This window comes from Saccopteryx leptura, chromosome 2 (genome assembly GCF_036850995.1).
Source record: "Saccopteryx leptura isolate mSacLep1 chromosome 2, mSacLep1_pri_phased_curated, whole genome shotgun sequence".
NCBI lineage: Eukaryota > Metazoa > Chordata > Mammalia > Chiroptera > Emballonuridae > Saccopteryx > Saccopteryx leptura.
In genome coordinates, this window is record NC_089504.1 from 191,970,388 (window position 1) to 191,991,586 (window position 21,199).

General features: G+C 40.8%; 1 protein-coding gene across 5 annotated transcripts in view; it reads right to left on the bottom strand.

Annotated features, from left to right (window-relative positions):
- The window catches only part of KCNAB1 (potassium voltage-gated channel subfamily A regulatory beta subunit 1), a 589,565-nt gene that overhangs the window by 183,449 nt on the left and 384,917 nt on the right, over positions 1-21,199 (bottom strand). For all 5 annotated transcript variants that reach the window (XR_010749312.1, XR_010749311.1, XM_066369872.1 and 2 more), the window contains exons 3-4: positions 13,798-13,835; positions 884-963 (exon numbers count right to left, since the gene is read on the bottom strand). Coding sequence is in view for 3 of the 5 variants with exons in the window: in XM_066369872.1 (XP_066225969.1) it covers positions 884-963; positions 13,798-13,835 (118 nt within the window). In the remaining 2 variants the exon portion in view is untranslated. The remainder of the gene's footprint in view (positions 1-883; positions 964-13,797; positions 13,836-21,199) is intronic.

The following is a 21,199-nucleotide window of genomic DNA, read 5'->3' on the forward strand; positions in this document are numbered from 1 at the left end:
GATCATGCATCACAGCCCTGTTAGAAAACTGCAGAGCTATTTAATTTCTCTCAGCTCTTAGATCTGTGAGCATGTTCATAGTAAGAGGCCAAGCTGTTCCCGTTCTGTTCTAAAATGTGCTGGAACCTGGAGGACACGGACCATGAGGCCTGCCTGAGGGCACATGGCCCATGGGTTCTGATTTAGCAGTGAGCCCTATCCTAGAGCCCAAATGTGCTTTCAGGTCCATGAGAAAATTGTAGCTAGATGTGACTTCGCAGCAAAAGAAGTAAGGCCTCTTTGCAGCCTGCTGCATCCTCAGAGTGGAGTCTGAAGTGCCCTCTTATAAAAGATACTGGATTTCCTGGCATCTCTGGGATAGCTCCTTTAATTTCTGATCTACCTGTAATACCATGGGGAGGGACAAGGTTGCAAACAGGAAAATCAGTTTCTGCTTCCCTTCAGGGAGGACTGCCCAGTTTCTCTCTGGGGCTGAGCAACCATGAGATGTGGTTCTGAAATAGCAAGATTAGCTTTGGATCAATGACATTGGAATTTGCTCATTTAACTCACTCAGATATCAAACTAACATTTACTGATCTCCACTGACACCATTCTGGTCCCAGCCACCTCTGCCCCTCATGTAGACCAGGCTACTGCTTCCAGTCCATTCTTCATAGAGGGACCCAAGGTGGGGAGGTCTGGGTGGGCAGAGTGGGCCAGAGATGGAGAGATAGTCAGTATGCCTCACCCTGGTGATAGTGGTGAAGGGAGGGAGAAAAGCAGTGCCACTGACACTTGTGGCAAGGGCAGACCCTGCCCAGCAGCCTGTCAGCAATGGCTTGGGCAGAGTCTCTCAGTTCTAGAAATGCCACTCAAGAAATTGAAACAGGTACCAACTTACTTTCCAGCGGCGTAGACCTCGGCAGTATCAAAGAGATTAACGCCACTTTCATAGGCGATAGTCATCAGTCGCTCGGCGACCTGCAAGGGGATGTGAAGGTCAGTAGGAAAAGCCAAATGCTTTCCAAACTTGGAAGCAATTTTGAATCCTTCAGTGGTCTTTATGAACACTGAGATTTCGTTAGCCACTCCTTGTTCTTCTCAGGTGTAGTAAAGAGAACAAAAAGAGTCAGCCAGCATTTATGGGATAAGGGTCTCCTTCACTCTGCTGAGAAAACCTGGTCTGACAACCTTCTCTTTGGCACCATGATCTCTCTGAGAGGATCACTTATTAGACTCATTTCTCTTCTGACTCCAAGCCACCGGGTGACGTGTGACTTGAAAGTGATTGCCTTTTTCCTCAAGGCTCAGCAGACTGTTTTGATGAACCAAAGGTTAGATAAAACTGTGCACATCTCAGCAAAAACCCAGACACTGTCACAGAGTGACCAGTCAACCGAACCCATGGGACACACAGAGCAGTAGTGGGGCACCGGGATCCAGCTCCTTACTGTCAGCCTGAAAACTGCCCTCCAGGCTCCTGTCCCTCCCTGTGTGCTGCTGAATGCAAGTGGTAAGGGTGCCTGAGGGGTGGCCATAGAGGAGTAGCAATAAAGAGCAGTGGAGAGGGGCCATCTTTTCATTTAGATTTATTAGTTGAGAAATTACACACCTCACAGATAATTAAAATAGAGTTTTCCACTAATTTTTTTGATTGTGAGCCAAAGTTGCTGAATCAGCATTTCCACCATAAACTGTTTTCCTGTTTTTAAAATTGGCTGACCAAGAAAACTATTAGGGAGCTCCTGCAAATCCTTTAGAAAAATAGCAGCTATTACTACTTTTAATATTGTACCATTATGACATTTACCATAAGTAGAGATTAAAAGTTAAGACAAGTATAGTTTTTTCCATCACAACTATTCTTTGTTTAAGAAATTATTGGAGATGACGTCAGAGTAATGGCATGGTAGGAAGTGATACCAATAAATCTCCCCCAAAACTCAACAAGATCTTCAACCAGAAATAGAAAAACCTATCCTTGGAGCCTCCAGATGTTTCGCAATACACCCGAAGGTATGGTTGAGTGAAAAATTGGCTAAATATATAATCAAACCCCAAAGGAAATAGGGAGTAAGAAATGCTCTGCCTTTCTCACTAACCTAAACAGGGCTTTCACTGGGAACTGAGAATATAAAAACTAAGGCAGGCAAAGGGGGTGAATAGATCCAGGCCACGGCACAAACGGCCGAACCAGGCTGTGGCACAGAGATCCAAGCCGAGGAAAAACTGTTCCTGTGGCAACCCAGGCAATAAAAGCTAACACTCGCGCCAAACCCAGACAAAGAAAGACAAGTGGGGCAGCCATTTTCCCTGATCTCCTGGTCAGCACGTGCAGATAGTGGGCGAGAGATTCCTTTGAAAGCCCCAGGAGTGGGCGCCCATGTTATCCCACAGAGAGGCAGAGTCAGAGGCCTTTGTGTGGGATGAAATCAGAATCTCCGGGCCGCCCCAGCACCCTGAAAAATCCGCGCATGGGGAGGGAGCGAGAGCCAATGTCAACGCTGAAACTTTTCCATGCAGGTGGGGGTTTCACTCAGAGGGTGAGGCGGCTGGCCTGATATCCTGGTCTGCACACGCAGATAGTGAGCGAGAGATTCCTCCGAGTGCCTTGGCAGTGGGCGCCTGTGTTATCCCACAGAGGGGCAGAGTCAGGGGCCTTTGTGTGGGCCAAAAGTGGAATCTCCAGGCCGCTCCAGTGCCCTGAAAATGCCACGCATGGGGAGGGAGCAAGAGCCAATTCCAATGCTGGAACTTTTCCGTGTGGGCGGAGGTTTCACTCAGAGTGTGAGACTGCTGACCTGATATCCTGGTCTGTGCACGCAGATAGTGAGCGAGAGTTTCCTCCAAGCGCTCCGTAGGTGGGCGCCCGCCCGTGTTACTGGACAGAGTGGCAGAGCCAGAGGTCTTTGAGTGGGCAGAAGCCCCGACTGATTATGCTAGCAGCTCTGACTGACTGAGCCTTACCCAGAGCCCTGTGCTGAGTGGAAATAGAGTGGGGAGTTGCCAGCTCTTTGAGTCTCTTACTATCCAGGCAGAGTCAGCAGCAACCCCATAGCTGGATTATCAGGCTACTAACTGAGGAAGGAAAGACTAGGAGAGAGGCTCCAGGAACATGAACTCTCTCACTGTTGGAGCCTATAAATGCTAATGAGCCTTGACTGCCAACAAGAATGAAGCACAATACATGACATCGCCATAGAGACTTATCAACTGCAAACCTCTACCTGAGTGTGCCAAAAGGGCAGAACCCGAGGTACAGAGTCACCGACCAGGAAGAGGGAGAGAAAAGAAAAAGCAAGAAGATAACCTCTCAAAATCAAGAATAATCCGCAGACTTTATAACATATCCCATTTTATTATATTTGTTCATTTGTTTCTCTTATCTTCATTCTTGCTTTTTTTTTTTCCTCCTCCAATTTGGTCATTTAACTCTCTGCCAGTCTTACTCTCTCCTCTCCTTGAACTACACTACCCATAAGTGTTACATCTCCCATTATCTTTTCTTTCCTCTTCCTTTCTCTCTATGAGGGTTGCACTCCAAAACCCTTAATTCTCTCTCTCTCTCTTCTTTTTTCTTTTTTATTCTTTTAGTGGTTCCCTCTTTTTTTTTTCTCGCTCTCTCTTTTTTTTCTCCCTTTATATTAGTTTCTTCTTTTCTCCTTTACATTTCCTCTCATTCAAACCTCAATAGCAAACAAATTATCTTATCTGGGACTCAAAGTTATGTTTGTGGCATTTTGGCGGTTTTTACTTCACCTTTTTAACTCACTAGCTGTGCTCCCATCCCTGGCTCTCCATTTTATCTAGTTCTTGTTCCACTAAATACAATAGTAATTTTTCTGTTTCCCTCTTATTCCTCTCATCATAACTCTTAGTCAACCAACACCTAAAAGCAAATCATTTTATTCTTGACCCAATTTTTTTCCTTATTTGCTTTTTTTGGGTCCATACCCCCCCTTTCTTTTTTTTTTTTTTTTTGCCCCTTTATTACTTCTCCCCAATCCAGGCCTCCATAACAGGCATTGTTTGTTCTATTTAGTACAATATAATTCACAGTTCACCACAATATTTTCTCAAGAAAGAGGGGAGAGGAGAGGAGAGGAAAAAAGGAGGGGGGGAATAATTTCCTTTTTTAATTTTAATTTTATTTTATTTTTCTTTATTTTATTATTAATTTTTTTTAAATAAAACAACTCTTCAATTTTTTAATTTTTAACTTTTTATTCTTTATTAAATCTCATTAATACTATCAACAAAACCACCCTCAGATGCCATTAAGGAAGAGAAAATCAAATATCATGGATACAAAAAAAGAGAGGTAACACAGATAGATGAGGAAAAATCTATGGAGAAAAAATTTAATATATTGGAAATCTTGGAGTTAAACAACAGAGAATTTAAAATAGAAATCCTAAAAATACTTCAAGATATACAAGAAAACACAGAAAGGCAATTTAGGGAGCTCAGAAAACAACTCAATGAACACAAAAAATATATTTCCAAGGAAATTGAAACTATAAAAACAAATCAAACAGAGATGAAAAACTCAATTCACGATCTGAAAAATGAGGTAACAAGCTTAGCTAATAGAACAGGCCAGATAGAAGGTAGGATTAGTGAAATAGAAGACAAGCAACTTGAGGCACAACAGAGAGAAGAAGAAAGAGACTCAAAAATTAAAAAAAATGAGATAGCCCTACAGGAATTATCTGACTCCATCAAAAACAATAACATAAGAATAATAGGTATATCAGAGGGAGAAGAGAGAGAAAATGGAATGGAGAACATACTCAAACAAATAATAGATGAGAACTTCTCAAGCCTGTGGAAAGAACTAAAGCCTCAAATTCAAGAAGCAAACAGAACTCTGAGTTTTCTTAACCCCAACAAACCTACTCCAAGGCACATCATAATGAAATTGGCACAGACCAATGGCAAAGAAAAAATTCTCAAGGCAGCCAGGGAAAAGAAGAATACAACATATAAAGGAAGGCCCATTAGATTATCATCCGATTTCTCAACAGAAACTCTACAAGCTAGAAGAGAGTGGACCCCAATATTTAAAGTCCTGAAAGAGAGGAACTTTCAGCCACGAATACTATACCCATCAAAGCTATCCTTCAAATATGATGGAGAAATAAAAACATTCACAGATACAGAAAAGATGAGGGAATTTATCATCAGAAAACCCCCACTCCAGGAATTACTAAAGGAGATTCTCCAATCCGATACAAAGAACAACAACAAAAACAAAGCCACAAGTAAAAGCTCCAAGAAGAACACAATAAAACCAAATTTAAACTGTGACAACAACAAAAAGAAAGGGGAGGGGAGAGGATGGAGATTAACAGTAGCAAAGGATGATGGAGTGCAAAAGTACTCACAAAATAGTGCACTACAATGAACAGGGTAGGAACCCTTTTCATTACTTAAAGGTAACCACCATTGAAAAAACCACCACAGAAGCACATTATTTAAAAAAGATAGCAACAAAGGAAAGATGTATGGAATACAACCAAATAAAAACAAAAGATAGAAAAACAAAAGAGAAGGATCAAACAAGACATAAAACAAACAGAAAGCAATCTATAAAATGGCAATAGGAAACTCACAAGTGTCAATAATTACACTAAATGTAAACAGATTAAACTTACCAATAAAAAGGCAGAGTAGCCCTGGCTGGTTGGCTCAGTGGTAGAGCATCGTCCTGGCGTGCCGAAGTCCTGGGTTCGATTCCCAGCCAGGGCACACAGGAGAAGCGCCCATCTGCTTCTCCACCCCTCCCCCTCTCCTTCATCTCTGTCTCTCTCTTCCCCTCCTGCAGCGAGGCTCCATTGGAGCAAAGATGGCCTGGGCGCTGGGGATGGCTCCTTGGCCTCTGCCCCAGGCGCTAGAGTGGCTCTGGTTGTGACAGAGCAACGCCCCAGAGGAGCAGAGCATCACCCCCTGGTGGGCAGAGCATCGCCCCTTGGTGGGCGTGCTGGGTGGATCCAGTCGGGCGCATGCGGGAGTCTGTCTGACTGTCTCTCCCCGTTTCCAGCTTCAGAAAAATTAAAAAAAAAAAAAGGCACAGAGTAGCAGAATGTATTAAAAAAGAAAATCCAACTGTATGCTGCCTAGAAGAAACTCATCTAAGTAACAAGGATAAAAAAAAATTCAAAGTGAAAGGCTGGAAAACAATACTCCAAGCAAATAACATCCAAAAATAAGCAGGCGTAGCAATACTCATATCTGATAATGCTGACTACAAGACAGCAAAAGTACTCAGAGACAAAAATGGTCATTTCATAATGGCTAAGGGGACACTGAATCAAGAAGACATAACAATTCTTAATATATATGCCAAGGAACACCAAAATATATAAGACAGCTACTTATTGACCTTAAAACAAAAACTGACAAAAATACAATCATACTTGGAGACCTCAATACACTGCTGACGGCTCTAGATCGGTCATCCAAACAGAGAATCAACAAAGATATAGTGGCCTTAAACAAAACACTAGAGCACCTGGATATGATAGACATCCACAGGACATTTTTTCCCAAAGTGACTGAGTATATATTTTTCTCCAGTGTACATGGATCATTCTCAAAAATTGACCATATGTTGGGCCACAAAAACAACATCAGCAAATTCAGAAAAATCAAAGTTGTATCAAGCATATATTTTTTTTTCTTTTTTCTTTTTTTCATTTTTCTGAAGCTGGAAACAGGGAGAGACAGTCAGACAGACTCCCGCATGCGCCCGACCGGGATCCACCCGGCACACCCACCATGGGGCGACGCTCTGCCCACCAGGGGGCGATGCTCTGCCCATCCTGGGCATCGCCATGTTGCAACCAGAGCCACTCTAGCACCTGAGGCAGAGGCCACAGAGCTATCCCCAGCACCCGGGCCATGTTTGCTCCAATGAGCCTTGGCTGTGGGAGGGGAAGAGAGCGACATAGAGGAAAGCGCGGTGGAGGGGTGGAGAAGCAAATGGGCGCTTCTCCTGTGTTCCCTGGCCGGGAATGGAACCCAGGTCCTCCGCACGCTAGGCCGATGCTCTACCACTGAGCCAACCAGCCAGGGCCTCAAGCATATTTTCTGATCATAAAGCCTTGAAACTAGAATTCAACTGCAAAAAAGAAAAATTATTCTGTTTGTCTTATAATATTATCCTTGTGCTCTGTCACATGATGTACCAGTGGATTATTATTGGGAAACATACATAACAAATCTTATATAGAAAGAAAGAAATTTTAAGATAAGATGGAGAATCCTAAATGTAGAATTGAACTAAATGATTACTGAGATGCTTCCCAACCACAGCATTTGAAGAACTCAACTTAGAATAATGAACTCACTGAACTAAGTCAGGAGACCGGATTTTGGTCTTGCATGTACAACATACTGGATAAATATTGAGCAAGTCATTTGACCTCTCTGTATTTCAGTTTCTTCATCTGCAAAATGAGGATGAGTCTGTTTGGCTCCCGCATGGAGCCCAGGGGCCCTGAGAAAGCTCACCCTCCTTTCTTTTCCTGGAGATATGATTCTAATTGAGGCCTAGAACGCCTCTAAGTCCCTTCCTACCTGAGAATAAAGTTTATACACAAGGAACACAGAGCCAAGACAATCACTAGGAAACAGAGTAGGGGCCACTGATTGACTCAATCCTGAAACTTGTTCTAGGTCTACATTTCTAGTGTGAAAGTCAAAATAATTTTTGTCCTTTATTGGGTAAGCCAATTTGAGTTAGGTTTATTGTTCCCTGCAACTGAAGGAACCCTACCTATCTTACTGATGAGAAAATATAAGTAGAACTCTGAAAATTAAATACTATAACAGGGGTCGGGAACCTATGGCTTGTGAGCCAGATGTGGCTCTATTGATGGCTGCATCTGGCTCGCAGACAAACCTTTAATAAAAAAAATAATAACATTAAAAATATAAAACACTCTCATGTATTACAATCCATTCATTTCCTACCACTCATGTTCATGGTTGCAGGCGGCTGGAGCCAATCACAGCTATCCTCTGGGAAAACACCAAATTTTTATTGGATAATGCATAACGTACATGGGTCGTTGTGAGGTCAGGAAGTAAACTTCCCTCCTTTTAGTCAAGTAGTCAGCTAGCTAATTGCAGAAACCCTTTTGATGAAGAAGATGGCTAAAAGAAAAAAAGATGAGGAGTATTGTAGTTTACAGAAGGAATGGACAGAGGAATTCGCCTTTGTGGAGAGAGCAGGTTCTGCAGTGTGTAATATGCAATGATAAAATTGCATTGATGAAATGGTCAAATATAAAGCGGCACTTTGACATACACCATACTACATTTGCATCGAAATATCCAGTGGGGGACAGCAAGAAGAAAGCATGTCAAGAGCTACTGTGCAGAGTGCACGCTAGTCAGCAGTAACTCCGTCTGGACCCAACAAGGTGACTGAAATTTGGCTAGCTTTGCTGGTGCTTTAGCAATTGTGAGAAATGGAAAGCCATTCACAGATAGGGAGTATGCCAAAACATTCATGCTTGATGTTGCCAATGAACTTTTTTTTTTTTTTTTGTATTTTTCTGAAGCTGGAAATGGGGAGAGAGAGACAGACTCCCGCATGCGCCCGACCGGGATCCACCCGGCACGCCCACCAGGGGCGACGCTCTGCCCACCAGGGGGCGATGCTCTGCCCCTCCGGGGCGTCACTCTGCCATGACCAGAGCCACTCTAGCTCCTGGGGCAGAGGCCAAGGAGCCATCCCCAGCGCCCGGGCCATCTTTGCTCCAATGGAGCCTTGGTTGTGGGAGGGGAAGAGAAAGACAGAGAGGAAGGAGGGGGGGTGGAGAAGCAAATGGGCGCTTCTCCTATGTGCCCTGGCCGGGAATCAAACCCGGGTCCCCTGTACACCAGGCCGAGGCTCTACCGCTGAGCCAACCGGCCAGGGCCCCAATGAACTTTTTGATGACTTTTTGGATAAAGACAAGGTAATCACACAAATAAAAGACATGCCTCTGTCAGCAAGAACTGTTCATGATCGTACCATCATGATGGCAAATCAAATTGAGGCAAATCAAAATGAAGGACATAAATGCAGCACCATTCTTTCTTTCTCGCTTTGGATGAGTCAACAGACGTAAACCATTTATCCCAGTGCAGCGTGATTGCAAGGTATGCTGTCGGTGACACACTACATGAGGAAAGTCTTGCTGTTTTGCCTATGAAAGAGACAACAAGAGGGGAGGATTTATTCAAGTCTTTCACTGAGTTCGCTAAAGAAAAGAAATCTACCGATGGATAAACTTATTTCGGTGTTTACTGATGGTGCTCCATGCACAGTAGGGAAAAATAGGATTTGTAGCACTTCTTCATGAAGATGAGAAGACACCCATCCTAAGTTTTCACTGCATCCTACATCAGGAGGTGCTTTGTTCTCAGATGTGTGGCAAGCAGCTTGGTGAGGTTATGTCGCTGGTCATTCAGGTGGTCAACTTTATTGTTGCCTGAGCTTTAAATGATTGCCAGTTTAAAACACTGCTGAAGTTGGGAATAATTGTCCTGGTCTGCTTTTGCACAGCAATGTGCATTGGTTGTCAAGAGGGAAGGTTCTCAGCCATTTTGTGGCTTGTCTGAGCAAAATCTGGACTTTTCTTAAAATGAAAAACGTTGAGCATCCTGACTTAGCTAACACTGAGTGGCTCCTGAAGTTCTACTATCTCGTGGACATGACTGAACAACTGAACCAGCTCAATGTGAAAATGCAAGGTGTTGGAAATACAGTCTTATCCCTTCAACAAGCAGTGTTTGCATTTGAAAGCAAGCTGGAACTCTTCATCACCAACATTGAAACAGGTCATTTACTACACTTTGAAAAACTGGGAGAGTTTAAAGATGCATGCACAGCAAGTGACCCTGCTCAACATCTTGATCTCCAGCAGCTAGCGGGCTTCACATCTAATCTGCAGTCATTCAAAGCATGCTTTGGAGAATTTCGTGAGTGCACTTGTCTTTTAAAGTTCATCTCCCATCCACAAGGGTGTGCAGTAGACAGTGCCGACCTGAGTTACATCCCCAGTGTTTCTGTCAGAGATTTTGAGCTACAAGCTGCTGACCTGAAGGCCTCAGACATGTGAGTGAATAAATTCAAGTCACTGAATAAGATTTGGAAAGACTTGCACGACAGCAAGCAGAGTTGGCAAGCAAACACAAGTGGGCAGAACTGAAAACACTTCAACCCGCGGACAGGCTGATTGTCAAAACTTGGAACATGCTTCCTGTCACATACCACACACTGCAGCATGTGAGTAATGCTATACTGACATGTTTGGCTCTATGTATGCATGCAAGCAGTCTTTCTCACATCTAAAGAACGTTAAGACCAACCTACGATCACGTTTAATGGATGGAAGTCTCAACGCCTACATGAAGCTTAGCCTCACCATGTATCACCCAGACTACAAAGCCATCAGCAAAACCATGCAGCACCAGAAGTCGCATTAATGCTAAGAAGTACTTTATTCATCATTGGTTAGCAACAGCATAACAGCATTATTAAAAAGAATTCAGAGACTTATTGTACTTTAAAAGTGTTGGTCTTACATAAAATGCACACATTTACTTGTATTTAGTGTTAAACATATTATATGGCTCTCACAGAATTACATTTTAAAATATGTGGTGTTCATGGCTCTCTCAGCCAAAAAGGTTCCCGACCCCCGTGCTATAAGATGATAATATACTCTAACCTGTACTCAAAAATATTATTCTTATGAGTAACATCTGTTTTGATTTTATAATCAAGACAAATCATCTTTGGAAGGCACCTCACAAAGTTATCTAGATTTAAGTTTGAATCCTTTTGATAATATCCCTGTTAAGTGGCTATTCAATACATAGTTAAACTCTCCTAGTCATGTGTGTCACCCAGGGGCAGCACTAGTGATTGCATCACCCAGCATGCTACCATGTGGTCACCTCAGGATCCCATGGTTGTATTTGCTTTGTGCTGAGCTCATCTGCAGCCAGAGAGAAAGTAGGAAAATCTGGGGAAGTGAATTTGTTGTTATTGGCTTGTGTTTTTTGCCACATGCATTTTCAACCACTGGTTTGACTGGTCTTCCCGTGTCTTCGGTCCTTCTCCATCCTGGCATTCTCTCTGCAAGACCTGGCAGGAAGCCACAGCTTTCTCTGGAAGGACACTATTTATTTGTCTGACCTGTATCTTAGGTGAGAGCTGCTCCAGCCACTCATGACAACTTTAATGTACACCTCTTAGAACTGTAATTTTGAAATGATTCCTTTCAGAGGCCAGCCCTTCACACTCTGACCTGGGCAAGCAGGACTCACTGCAGCAGAGTGGCAGGTACCATAGTGGGCAGAATAAAGATAAAGGGGAAACTGACATGCTGACAGTTTGCCCCTCTGCTCCGAAAGGGAAGATATTTTTGTTTTTTCCCTTCTAAGCACCATCAGGCAGTAGAAGGTTATGCAAATGCTGAATACAGAGGATTATTAACTGTAGACCTCCTTTCCTACTTGTCACCTATTTTGTATATATGTCCGTGGTCATTGCTTTGCTATCTGTGGGCTTGCCCCTATGCCGGCTCTGCATACCTAACCTGATGCCAGTCAGAGGGCCTGGTAGCAGACCCTCTGCAGATCTTACTGCAGAATGAAGGACTTATCCCTCAGCTGATGGAAATCCTGGCCATTAAGCTATCAGTTCTCTGTGAAAACTGCACTTGGCTAAAGAGATAGTCATCCTAGCCCAACATCAGAGCTGCTTCCCATGGCAGCCTCTGTCCCAGAACTGACTATACAAGGGATAGAAATGCTCAGTCCTTTTGCCCCAATTCGGGGCAATTCTGCATGGCCACTTCAGCTTTGGAGCTCCCCATGGAGTCAGCTGAATTCATTGTTGAGACTGCATTAAGGCTCAATTACACTGATGCCCACTTCTGTTTCCTTCCTTGCCATGGGTTGATTCTGAGATCACTTCTTAATACTGTTGTGCATGCTAATCTCCATCTCAGCATCTTCTTATCAAGAAATCCCCTGTGTGACGAGCTCTCCATGGTGACCTATGCTCAATATTGGAGACAGATAAAAATATGTGGATAAGACTCCTTCCCCTGGATCTATTAAATAATGCTGATGACCTTAGAAGATGTGGGAAAGCACCCAGATCTCCCAAGCTTCTGCTTAAGAATAATAATAAGAACTACCTTTACAAAGGGTTTGTTCTGAGCCAGGCACCAGGCTCAGCACTTTAAGATACTTCATCTCATTAATCTCGCCCACCCGTGGTCCTGTTGAGGAGGGGCTGTCATCTGCATTTCACTGCTCTCACAGTTGTTAGTAGATTTAAGTGTTAGAAAATCTAGTTAGTTAGTGACAGAAAGTGCTGGATCCCATGAGTGTGTCTACTCAGATACACCACTCCCGACTCCTCAGTGGGGCTGCAGGCAGGCAAGGAGAGATTGCCAGTTTATCTCACTAATGTCATGAAGGGATTTCTTTCTGTAAAATTTTATTTTCTAATTACAGTTTACAGTCAATATTATTCTGTATTAGTTTCAGGTGTCTGGCATAGTGGTTAGACAATCACATACTTTATGAACTGTTTCCCCAATATTTCCAGTCCCTGCCTGGTACCCTACATAGTTCTTCCAATATTATGGACTATATTCCCTTTGCTGTACTTTATATACCCCCATGACTATTTTGTAACTACAAATTTGTACTTCTTAATCCTTTCACCCTTTTCACCCAGTCCCCTAACCACCTTCCCTCCAGCAACCATCATTCTGTTCTCAGTATCTATGGGTCTGTTTCAATTTTATTATTATTATTTTGTTCTTTAGCTTCCATATATGAGTGAAGTCATCTGGTATTTTTCTTTAGAGCATAATATCCTCTAAGTTCATCCATGCTGTAAGAAATGGTAAGATTTCACATGAAGATATTTTTTAAATACAATGTTAAGAGTATCACCTTGATAGGCACTGTTTTGAATGTGTAAATGAAAATTTAAAGGAAGTTTATGCTAAATATAATTATTACAGCTGCCATTTATTGAATGTCTGCTACCTATTAATCAAAGGTTATAGAAATGCCTGATAGGCATAATATGGTTAATTCTTTCTACAGACACTTAAAGTCTACTCTACTGTCCTGTATTACAGGGAAGAAACTGAGACTCGGAGTGATTGGATTAATTTGCCCAAGCTAGGGTGACCAACTGTCCTAGTTTACCCCATGCCAAAATGAGAACGTCTGTGCAAATTGGGACTGGTTTGGTCACCCTAGTCCTTGGTCGGCAAATTGCGGCCCACGAGCTACATGCGGCTCTTTGGCCCCTTGAGTGTGGCTTGTCCACAAAATACCACGTGCGGGCACTACCTCGAAAAGGAATGTACCTACCTATATAGTTTAAGTTTAAAAATTTGGCATCAAAAGAAATTTCAATTGTTGTACTGTTGATATTTGGCTCTGTTAACTAATGGGCTTGCCGACCACTGCCCTAGGTGGAGCTAAAATAAACAACAGCAATAAAATATTTCTATAAAGTGACTAATATTCATCCCAAACTTGTTTTTTCTCTAACTACCAAGCTTGCACATATAATACATTGATGGTCTTTAGGTTTAATAGTCTAACTATGAAAAATATAAGAAGCAAGATAAAATTGAAGATGATCTTTGAGTCAATCTTAACCATTTCCCGTGATTAAAACATTCTTGTAAGAAGCCAGCCTTTCAGGAAGAAGACTCTACTGTACAGCTCTCTCTTCATTTTCATAGATCAGCATAATAAAAGATAAAAGTAACTTACCTCATCTGAAATTTGACCTCCAAATGTCACCCATGTTCCTAGAAAAGGAATAAATATTTGCACATTACTTATACTCATTTTCCTAATATTTTGTATAATGAAAGGAAGCACTTTTTCTTACAACAAGACTATTTCAATAGGCTGTTCATGAAGACTCTGGAGGAGGGGCACTTGGGGGCTGAAGTCTAGCCTATCCTTCTCCTCTCACTAAATCATCCAGTGGGGCCTGCACTCCCTGGGAGGAAAGGATGACCTTTCTTTATTCATAGGCACCATAAATGCTAAGTGCAGCCCAGTTTTACACAATGCTTTCTTTTCTGATAGGGGACTGTGAATGCTAGTGTGCAAGAAGGCGGTGTTACCTGCCTATTCTGGATACACACCCATTCTTGCTCTCACTTAGCTAAAGAGTCACCCGTTCTGAGAGTGAAGGTACACTCTTGGCCTTAGGTTACAGTTCTTTCCTTGTTTGTCTCCAACAATTGCCTCTGTTTTGTATTCCCTATTACCTTTCAAAAGGAACTCTCTCAGATGTCTTTTCAGTCCCCACTTTCAAGACCCAGAAGGTGATACTTAATGACTTTCTCTGTTGTGAGCTGCCGCTCTGGAACAGAAATCTCCATTGGTTTTGGGCTGGAGTGTGGATTGGGAAGGCAAAGGGAAGAGGCACAGCCAGCAGCCAGGTCTGCCTTTGGAAAGCATGTGGGAAGCAGACACTGCATGGACTCTTGCCACTCCAGTCTGCAATTACTTCATTTATCCCTCTCTCCTTGATCCATTTTTTGAGCCCTAATTACATGCCAGGCAAAAGCATTGCACCTAGGTGTTAGGAACAATGGGGTGATTGATCCAGTTTCTTTCTACCACAGTTCACAATACTACCATAGAGGCAACACAAGGCAGTACAGGAGGAAGTTCTCTACCTAGACTGGAGGGATGTGGCATTCAGGAAAGACTTCCTAGAAGGGGTGACACTTTGGCTGAATTGCAAAGGAGGTAACTGAGCAAAAAAGAAAGGCACAGGTACTCAGGTACAGGTGAGAGGCAAGGAGGTAGAAAAGTTTAGAGTTGCTGATCGTGCCACTGGGCCATGATAGGAAACATGATGCAGGGAGAGGGGGTGTCTGGAGCAAGAGCAGCTAGGTCACAGTTCATATCAGAAACACTTCTGGCAACACATTCCATAGTAAGTCATGGCAACTATTTATGGGACACCTTCCAAATGCCAACAGTACACTGAGAAATTTACATACTTTCATCACTAATCATTTTGACAAAGTTATAAGAAAATTTTGTTATTTCTATTTTCAAATGAGGAATCTAACATCAACCAACCAACAGTGAAATACTCAGGAGTCCTCTTGCAAGCCTAACTTCAAGAAGGTCTTCTTTCTACTGCTTCTCACTGTCTCTAGAATAGTTCTGGATTATTTATGGCACTTAAATCACATACTCCATAGGATGTTCATGTAATTGTACCTTTCCTCTTAGTCCCCAGACACTAAAACAAAGGTAGGGTAGAAATCATTTGACTCTTATGCTCTATACCCTCAGAGGTTGCTGACAGGCAGTCCATAGGTTAAGCTCACTTGCAGACTTGTTAGAACAATATTGACACTCTTACTATTTTAATAGATTTTGAATGTTACCAACATTAAAGTAATTAGAGTTTTTTTCCTTAAAATGCTTGATTTCCATCTTCTGTTAACAACAGAAAGTTGGTGTCCCCACAAAGCAGACATACCTGAACCTGAGGGGCAATGTCCTCTGTGGAACAGATCCCTCCACAGTTAGTGAAGGTCCTCACACATTGCTTTGTATTGCCAACACTGAAATCAAATGAGTCATTATTTCTTACCACGTGTTTATTGCTATTTTTATTGTAAAATTAAGAGAAAAATAAAGTACATCCCTTAAAAACAGAGTTGAAGATTTCAAAAAAAATGTACTTTTTTATTTTTATTTTTTTGGTGGATGTGAAGAACATAAAAACAAATACTATTCACACAGAAAATGACAACTTAAAGCATCATAATAAAACCAGCCAGGACAGGTGTACAGAAAAGACATGTGCTGAGAAGCCTAATGAACTGGAGAAATGCCTGTGTTTGCATTTGATTAAAAGTGAAATAAGTAATCTCCTGTGAAATGCAGTTCTCTGTTTAGTGAAAAAATTACTGGGGCATCAAAATCCTTTTTACAGACAATCTATATAAATAAAAATGTAAATGTTCATTTGTTCAAAATCTTAAATCTCCGAAAGTTCTTCACTGATGCTTTGAAATTTTGACACAACTTTGCATTCGAATACGTGTGTTTTTATGTATCTACTATTATATAGATGTCACACCTGTGACAGGTAAAAACATGCTTTTTTTGAAAAACAGTGCCATCTGTTGGACGTAAAAGCAACACATGCTATAATAAATATTTTACAATTCCTTTTTAATGTTATGGGAGAAATATAAATCACACATGGCTGAAGATATTTTCCATTGGATACACAAGGAAAATTCAAATCTGAACATAGATTTCACAGCAGAAATCTACAACAAAGCATTGATAATGGTTGAAGATTTGTACTTAGAAATCACGAACAAAGTTCTCAATCAATTAGGACTGCCATCACCGAATTGATCTGCTGCTGCTTCGTTCAATGTAGAATTGCATCGTGAACAAAATTACAACCGGTGATCTTTTGTCATATGTGCAATCAAATATTCCTAAGCTAACGCTTGAGCAAAAAGGCATTTACGATCAAATAATGCAAACTGTCAATAAAGGGGTTGGAGAAATCTTAGATGCACCAGGAGGAACTGGTAAAACGTTCCTAATTAGATTGATTCTGGCAGCAATTCGATTCCAAAATGACATAGCCTTAGCTCTTATGTCCTCCCAAATAGCTGTAACATTGCTACCACGTGAAAGAACTGCTCATTCTGCTTTGAAATTGCCATTGAACATGCAATTCATTGAAACTCCCACATGCAACATTTCCAAAGCATCTGGCATGGGAAAAGTATTGCAGAAATGCAAACTTATTGTTTGGGATGAATGCACAATGGCACACACAAAAAAAATTGCTTGAGGCTCGATCGATAATTGCAAGATTTGCATGGAAAATCACACCATTTGAGAATGCATTAATATTGCATGCAGGAGATTTCAGGCAAATATTACCTGTAATTCCTCGATCAACACCAGCAGATGAAATAAATGCTTGCCTGAAATACTCTACTTTGTGGTGACACGTAAAGACATTAAAAGTAACTACAAATATGGGCCTGACCTGTGGTGGCACAGTGGATAAAGCGTCGACCTGGAAATGCTGAGGTCGCCGGTTCGAAACCCTGGGCTTGCCTGGTCAAGGCACATATGGGAGTTGATGCTTCCTGCTCCTCCCCCTTCTCTCTCTCTGTCACTCTCTTCTCTCCCTCTATCTCTCCTTTCTAATAAATAAAAAAAATAAATAAAAGTAACTACAAACATGAATGTCCAGCTCAAAACAATTGATCAGCTCAGTTGCTGGAAATTGGGAACGGGAAGGTGCCAGTTGATCTGACCTCAGGACGAATTTTATTGCCTCATAACTTCTGCAATTTAGTGACGTCAAAAGAAGAATAGGTTGAAAAAGTATTCCCTAATATTCAAACCAATTATAAGAATCATGATTGGCTGAGTGAACGAGCTATTCTTGCGGCCAAGAACAAAGACGTCTATGAACTTAACAATATTATTCAGTCTAACATTCAAAGCGAGGCAGTCACATACAAGTCTGTGGACACTTGTATGTGACGTTGTGGAAACAGATGAAGCAGTTAATTATCTAACAGAATTTTTAAATTCACTTGATCTGCCAGGGATGCCACTGCACATACTGCAATTGAAAATCGGCGTGCCAATTATCATGTTGCGAAATATCAACAAGCCAAAGCTTTGCAATAGCACGTGGCTTGCAGTAAAAAAATTAATGAGCAACGTTGCAGAAGCAACAATCTTGACAGGACCTTTCAAAGGTGAAGATGTCCTCATTCTTCTCATTCCTGTGATTCCAGTGGATATGCCATTTCAATTTAAGAGATTGGCATTCCCAATTCCACTGGCATTTGCAATCACCATCAACAAAGCTCAGGGCCAATCTTTAGAATTGTGCGGTTTAGATCTAGACACGGATTGCTTCTCACATGGAAAATTATATGTTGCGTGTTCTAGAGTTGGCAAACCAGACAATGTCTATATCTGCAGAGACAATGGAACAATAAGAAATATTGTATACCCACAAGCATTGTGAAATTAAACATTAGAAACGTGCACTTTCTCTTTTCTTTCTTTTCCATCTAACCAGACTGAGCTACAGCAATGAGTGGCTGAGTACAGCTAGTGATTTTATAAAAATTCCTCTTTTGAATGCAGCAGAAATTATGTGTCCAGAGAGTAAACAAACATTTGCAAATTTTAGTCTAACCAGAAACACTGTAGCTCAGCATGTTAAAAATATGTATGGTTGAAAACTTTCAGGACAAGTTAAATTATTGTTGGCATTTTCTATTGCAGCAAAAGAGAACACAGATATAAATAATAGCACACTGCTAGCTATGTTAATTTGTGATGTTTTGAGAAGTTTGGAGGGGGTCAAAGACATTTTGAGCAAGAATTCCTGCAAGGGAAAGCATCAGGAAATATTTTGTGATGAGGAAGGTCTTAGACCAGTGGGTGTAGAACATACTGTTTCAAGTTATGTGTTGACTGCAGATGGGGCTCTCACAAAGATGTAAGAGGTCACAGGGGCTCTTTAATAAAAAGTTTGACTGCATCTGCAATTGGTTGTAATAGTCCATAAGGATCAACAATATTTGTACCTTTTCATAGTAGTATGTACCCTAATATTTCTTGTTCTAATAAAGTTAAGAATGCTATGGCCAATAGGATTGGGACAATTATTAGTAAAAGGTTAATCAAGAGCATATTTGTTAGAGAAAGGAGTTGAACCCCTGAGAATATCAGTCAATTATTATTCAGTGTCAATTATTGCTTGATATTGGACCTGTCAAGCAACAGATTCCTAGATGGCAGTATTTTGTAGGGGCACTGAACACTGAAGTATATACGTCCATTAATTTTCTCATTCATCAGAAGTTTTTTGGAGCTAAAAAGCTAAAATGAGACAAGTCATGAATTCAATAATTAATACCATGAATTGGCCACTCTTCTCTATCTTGGAGCAGAATCCGATCAGTGCCTTCTTGATGAATTTGCTGGCTTACTTGTACTGAGATGAAGGAGATTTTTTAAAAAACTGTTTGTGTCATCAGAGTGAGTAGTCTTATCTCTACCTAGCAGCAAGGACTGGCTCAAAATTCCAAGTTTCTTGCTAACATTACAACTCATCTCCACCTTTTGAATATTTTCCTATAGGGGCATTCACAAGTATTTGTATAAATATCTCATTTGGTTCCCTTAGTCCTGACAAAAGAGAGTTCTGGGGAAATTCATTTGTTAAAGAATAATTTGGTTCACTTTCCTACATAGCAGTCATTTCCCAGGAATAAAATTGATAGCACCTATTTGAACTTTCTTCTTTGACACTAGACCATTGTATACTGGATTTCAAACTTCATGAAAATAAACCAGCATTATTTAGCTTAGCTTTCTTAATTAATTTTTGATAACACAGATGAAGGGCTATGATTTGAAGTTCTCAAAGTGTAGTACAAAATAGACTAAAAAAGACTAACTATGATAACGCTGAAGCGAGGATTATACACAGATTTTGAAAGAGGTCACCCTACTTATAAGAACTATTTACAGTAATTCTGTCCATGTTGGGGAGAACTTACTTTTAGAAATATAAATCTGAAAATAAATCTGAATAAAACTACCTATCAACCTCAGTTTAAGAATTTAAGGCTGTATACCATACATCCCAGTGACTACATTTTGGAACTGAATAATAGATGACATATGTATTATTCTAAATTAAAGCAGCAATGAATTATGAAAAAATAATAATAATGAAATGTTTCCTTTTGCAGTTAGTTTAAAATTTTTAGTATAAAATAGAATATGGATAGCATATATATTTATGTTAAGATATATGATTGCATTTCTGGAACTTTGTTGCTTTTACACTCAACTCTGTTCAGGTGGGCTACCTGCCTGGTCCTTTAGACATTTGCTACTCATGTGTTTTATAGTTATTTGTTTATCAAGTTGACATCTTTTACTAGGGAGTAAACTGTCTGAGGGTTAATTTTTAATTCATTCATCTTATCTCCACAGCCCTACAATAGAAGTGAGTTCTTAGTACATAATGAAAAATTATTGTTTAAATTAAATTAAATTGTTGTTTGAATATTGAACTGGAATGTTGAGGTCGCTAGTTTGAAACCTTGGGCTTGCCTGGTCAAGGCACATAAGAGAAGCAACTACTGCAAGTTGATGCTTCCTGCTCCTTTCCCCACCCTCTTTCGCTCTCTAAAATCAATAAATAAAATCATTTACAAAAAAAATTAAATTAAATTGCCTTTTGGAATGCCATTGATCTACAAAATACTGGATAAATTTCTCAGCAAAGAAACATGAGTAATGCTCACCAACAGTCTTAGTCCTAAGATGATGAATGTGTTTCTCTCAGTCTCTGAGTACTCTCCCTACTGTGCCCCATGGATAAGGGGTTCTCCCTGGCTGCAAGGCCCGCAGAGGAGGGGGTATGTGCGGCACAGTGTAGCCAGGTCCACCAGCCACCACCAAGGAAGAGTTGCCATTTACAAACAGGACATATTCCCTCTGAATGGAGACAGGGGAACTCTGCCTATATGATTTTATTTTCTATCTCCCACCTCCACACGATCTAAATTTGAAGTTCTCAAAGTGTAGTACATGGACAGAATTACTGTAAATAGTTCTTATAAGTAGCGTGACCTCTTTCAAGATCTGTGTATAATCCTGGCTTCAACGTTACCATAGTTAGTCTTTTTTAGTCTATTTTGTACTACACTTTGAGAACTTCAAATCATAGATCTTGTGGTTTGTTAATGTGATTGTCAAAAACCCTCTTTGACAATTTTCTTAATCATTTTTCTGCCTCTAATAAGAGCATATCTTTTTGAGACCTAGGATGGCATATGATTATTTCACTGTGAAATCTCAAATTAGTAAGATCTTATTTAGAAGATAATTTTACTAAACTATTTGTTATTTCTTACCTTTTAAAAGCAGGAGTATTAAGAGAACCTTGGATTATTATCTATCTTCTGATAAACTCCTTCATGCACCAAGAAATATATGCATTGAAACCCTCTGTTTGAGTCCCTGTCACATTCCTACCATGGCACAGAAAAATAATAGACAAAATGGAAAAGGAAAAGAAAAGAAAAACTGCCTGCACACTTGCGGGCACGCG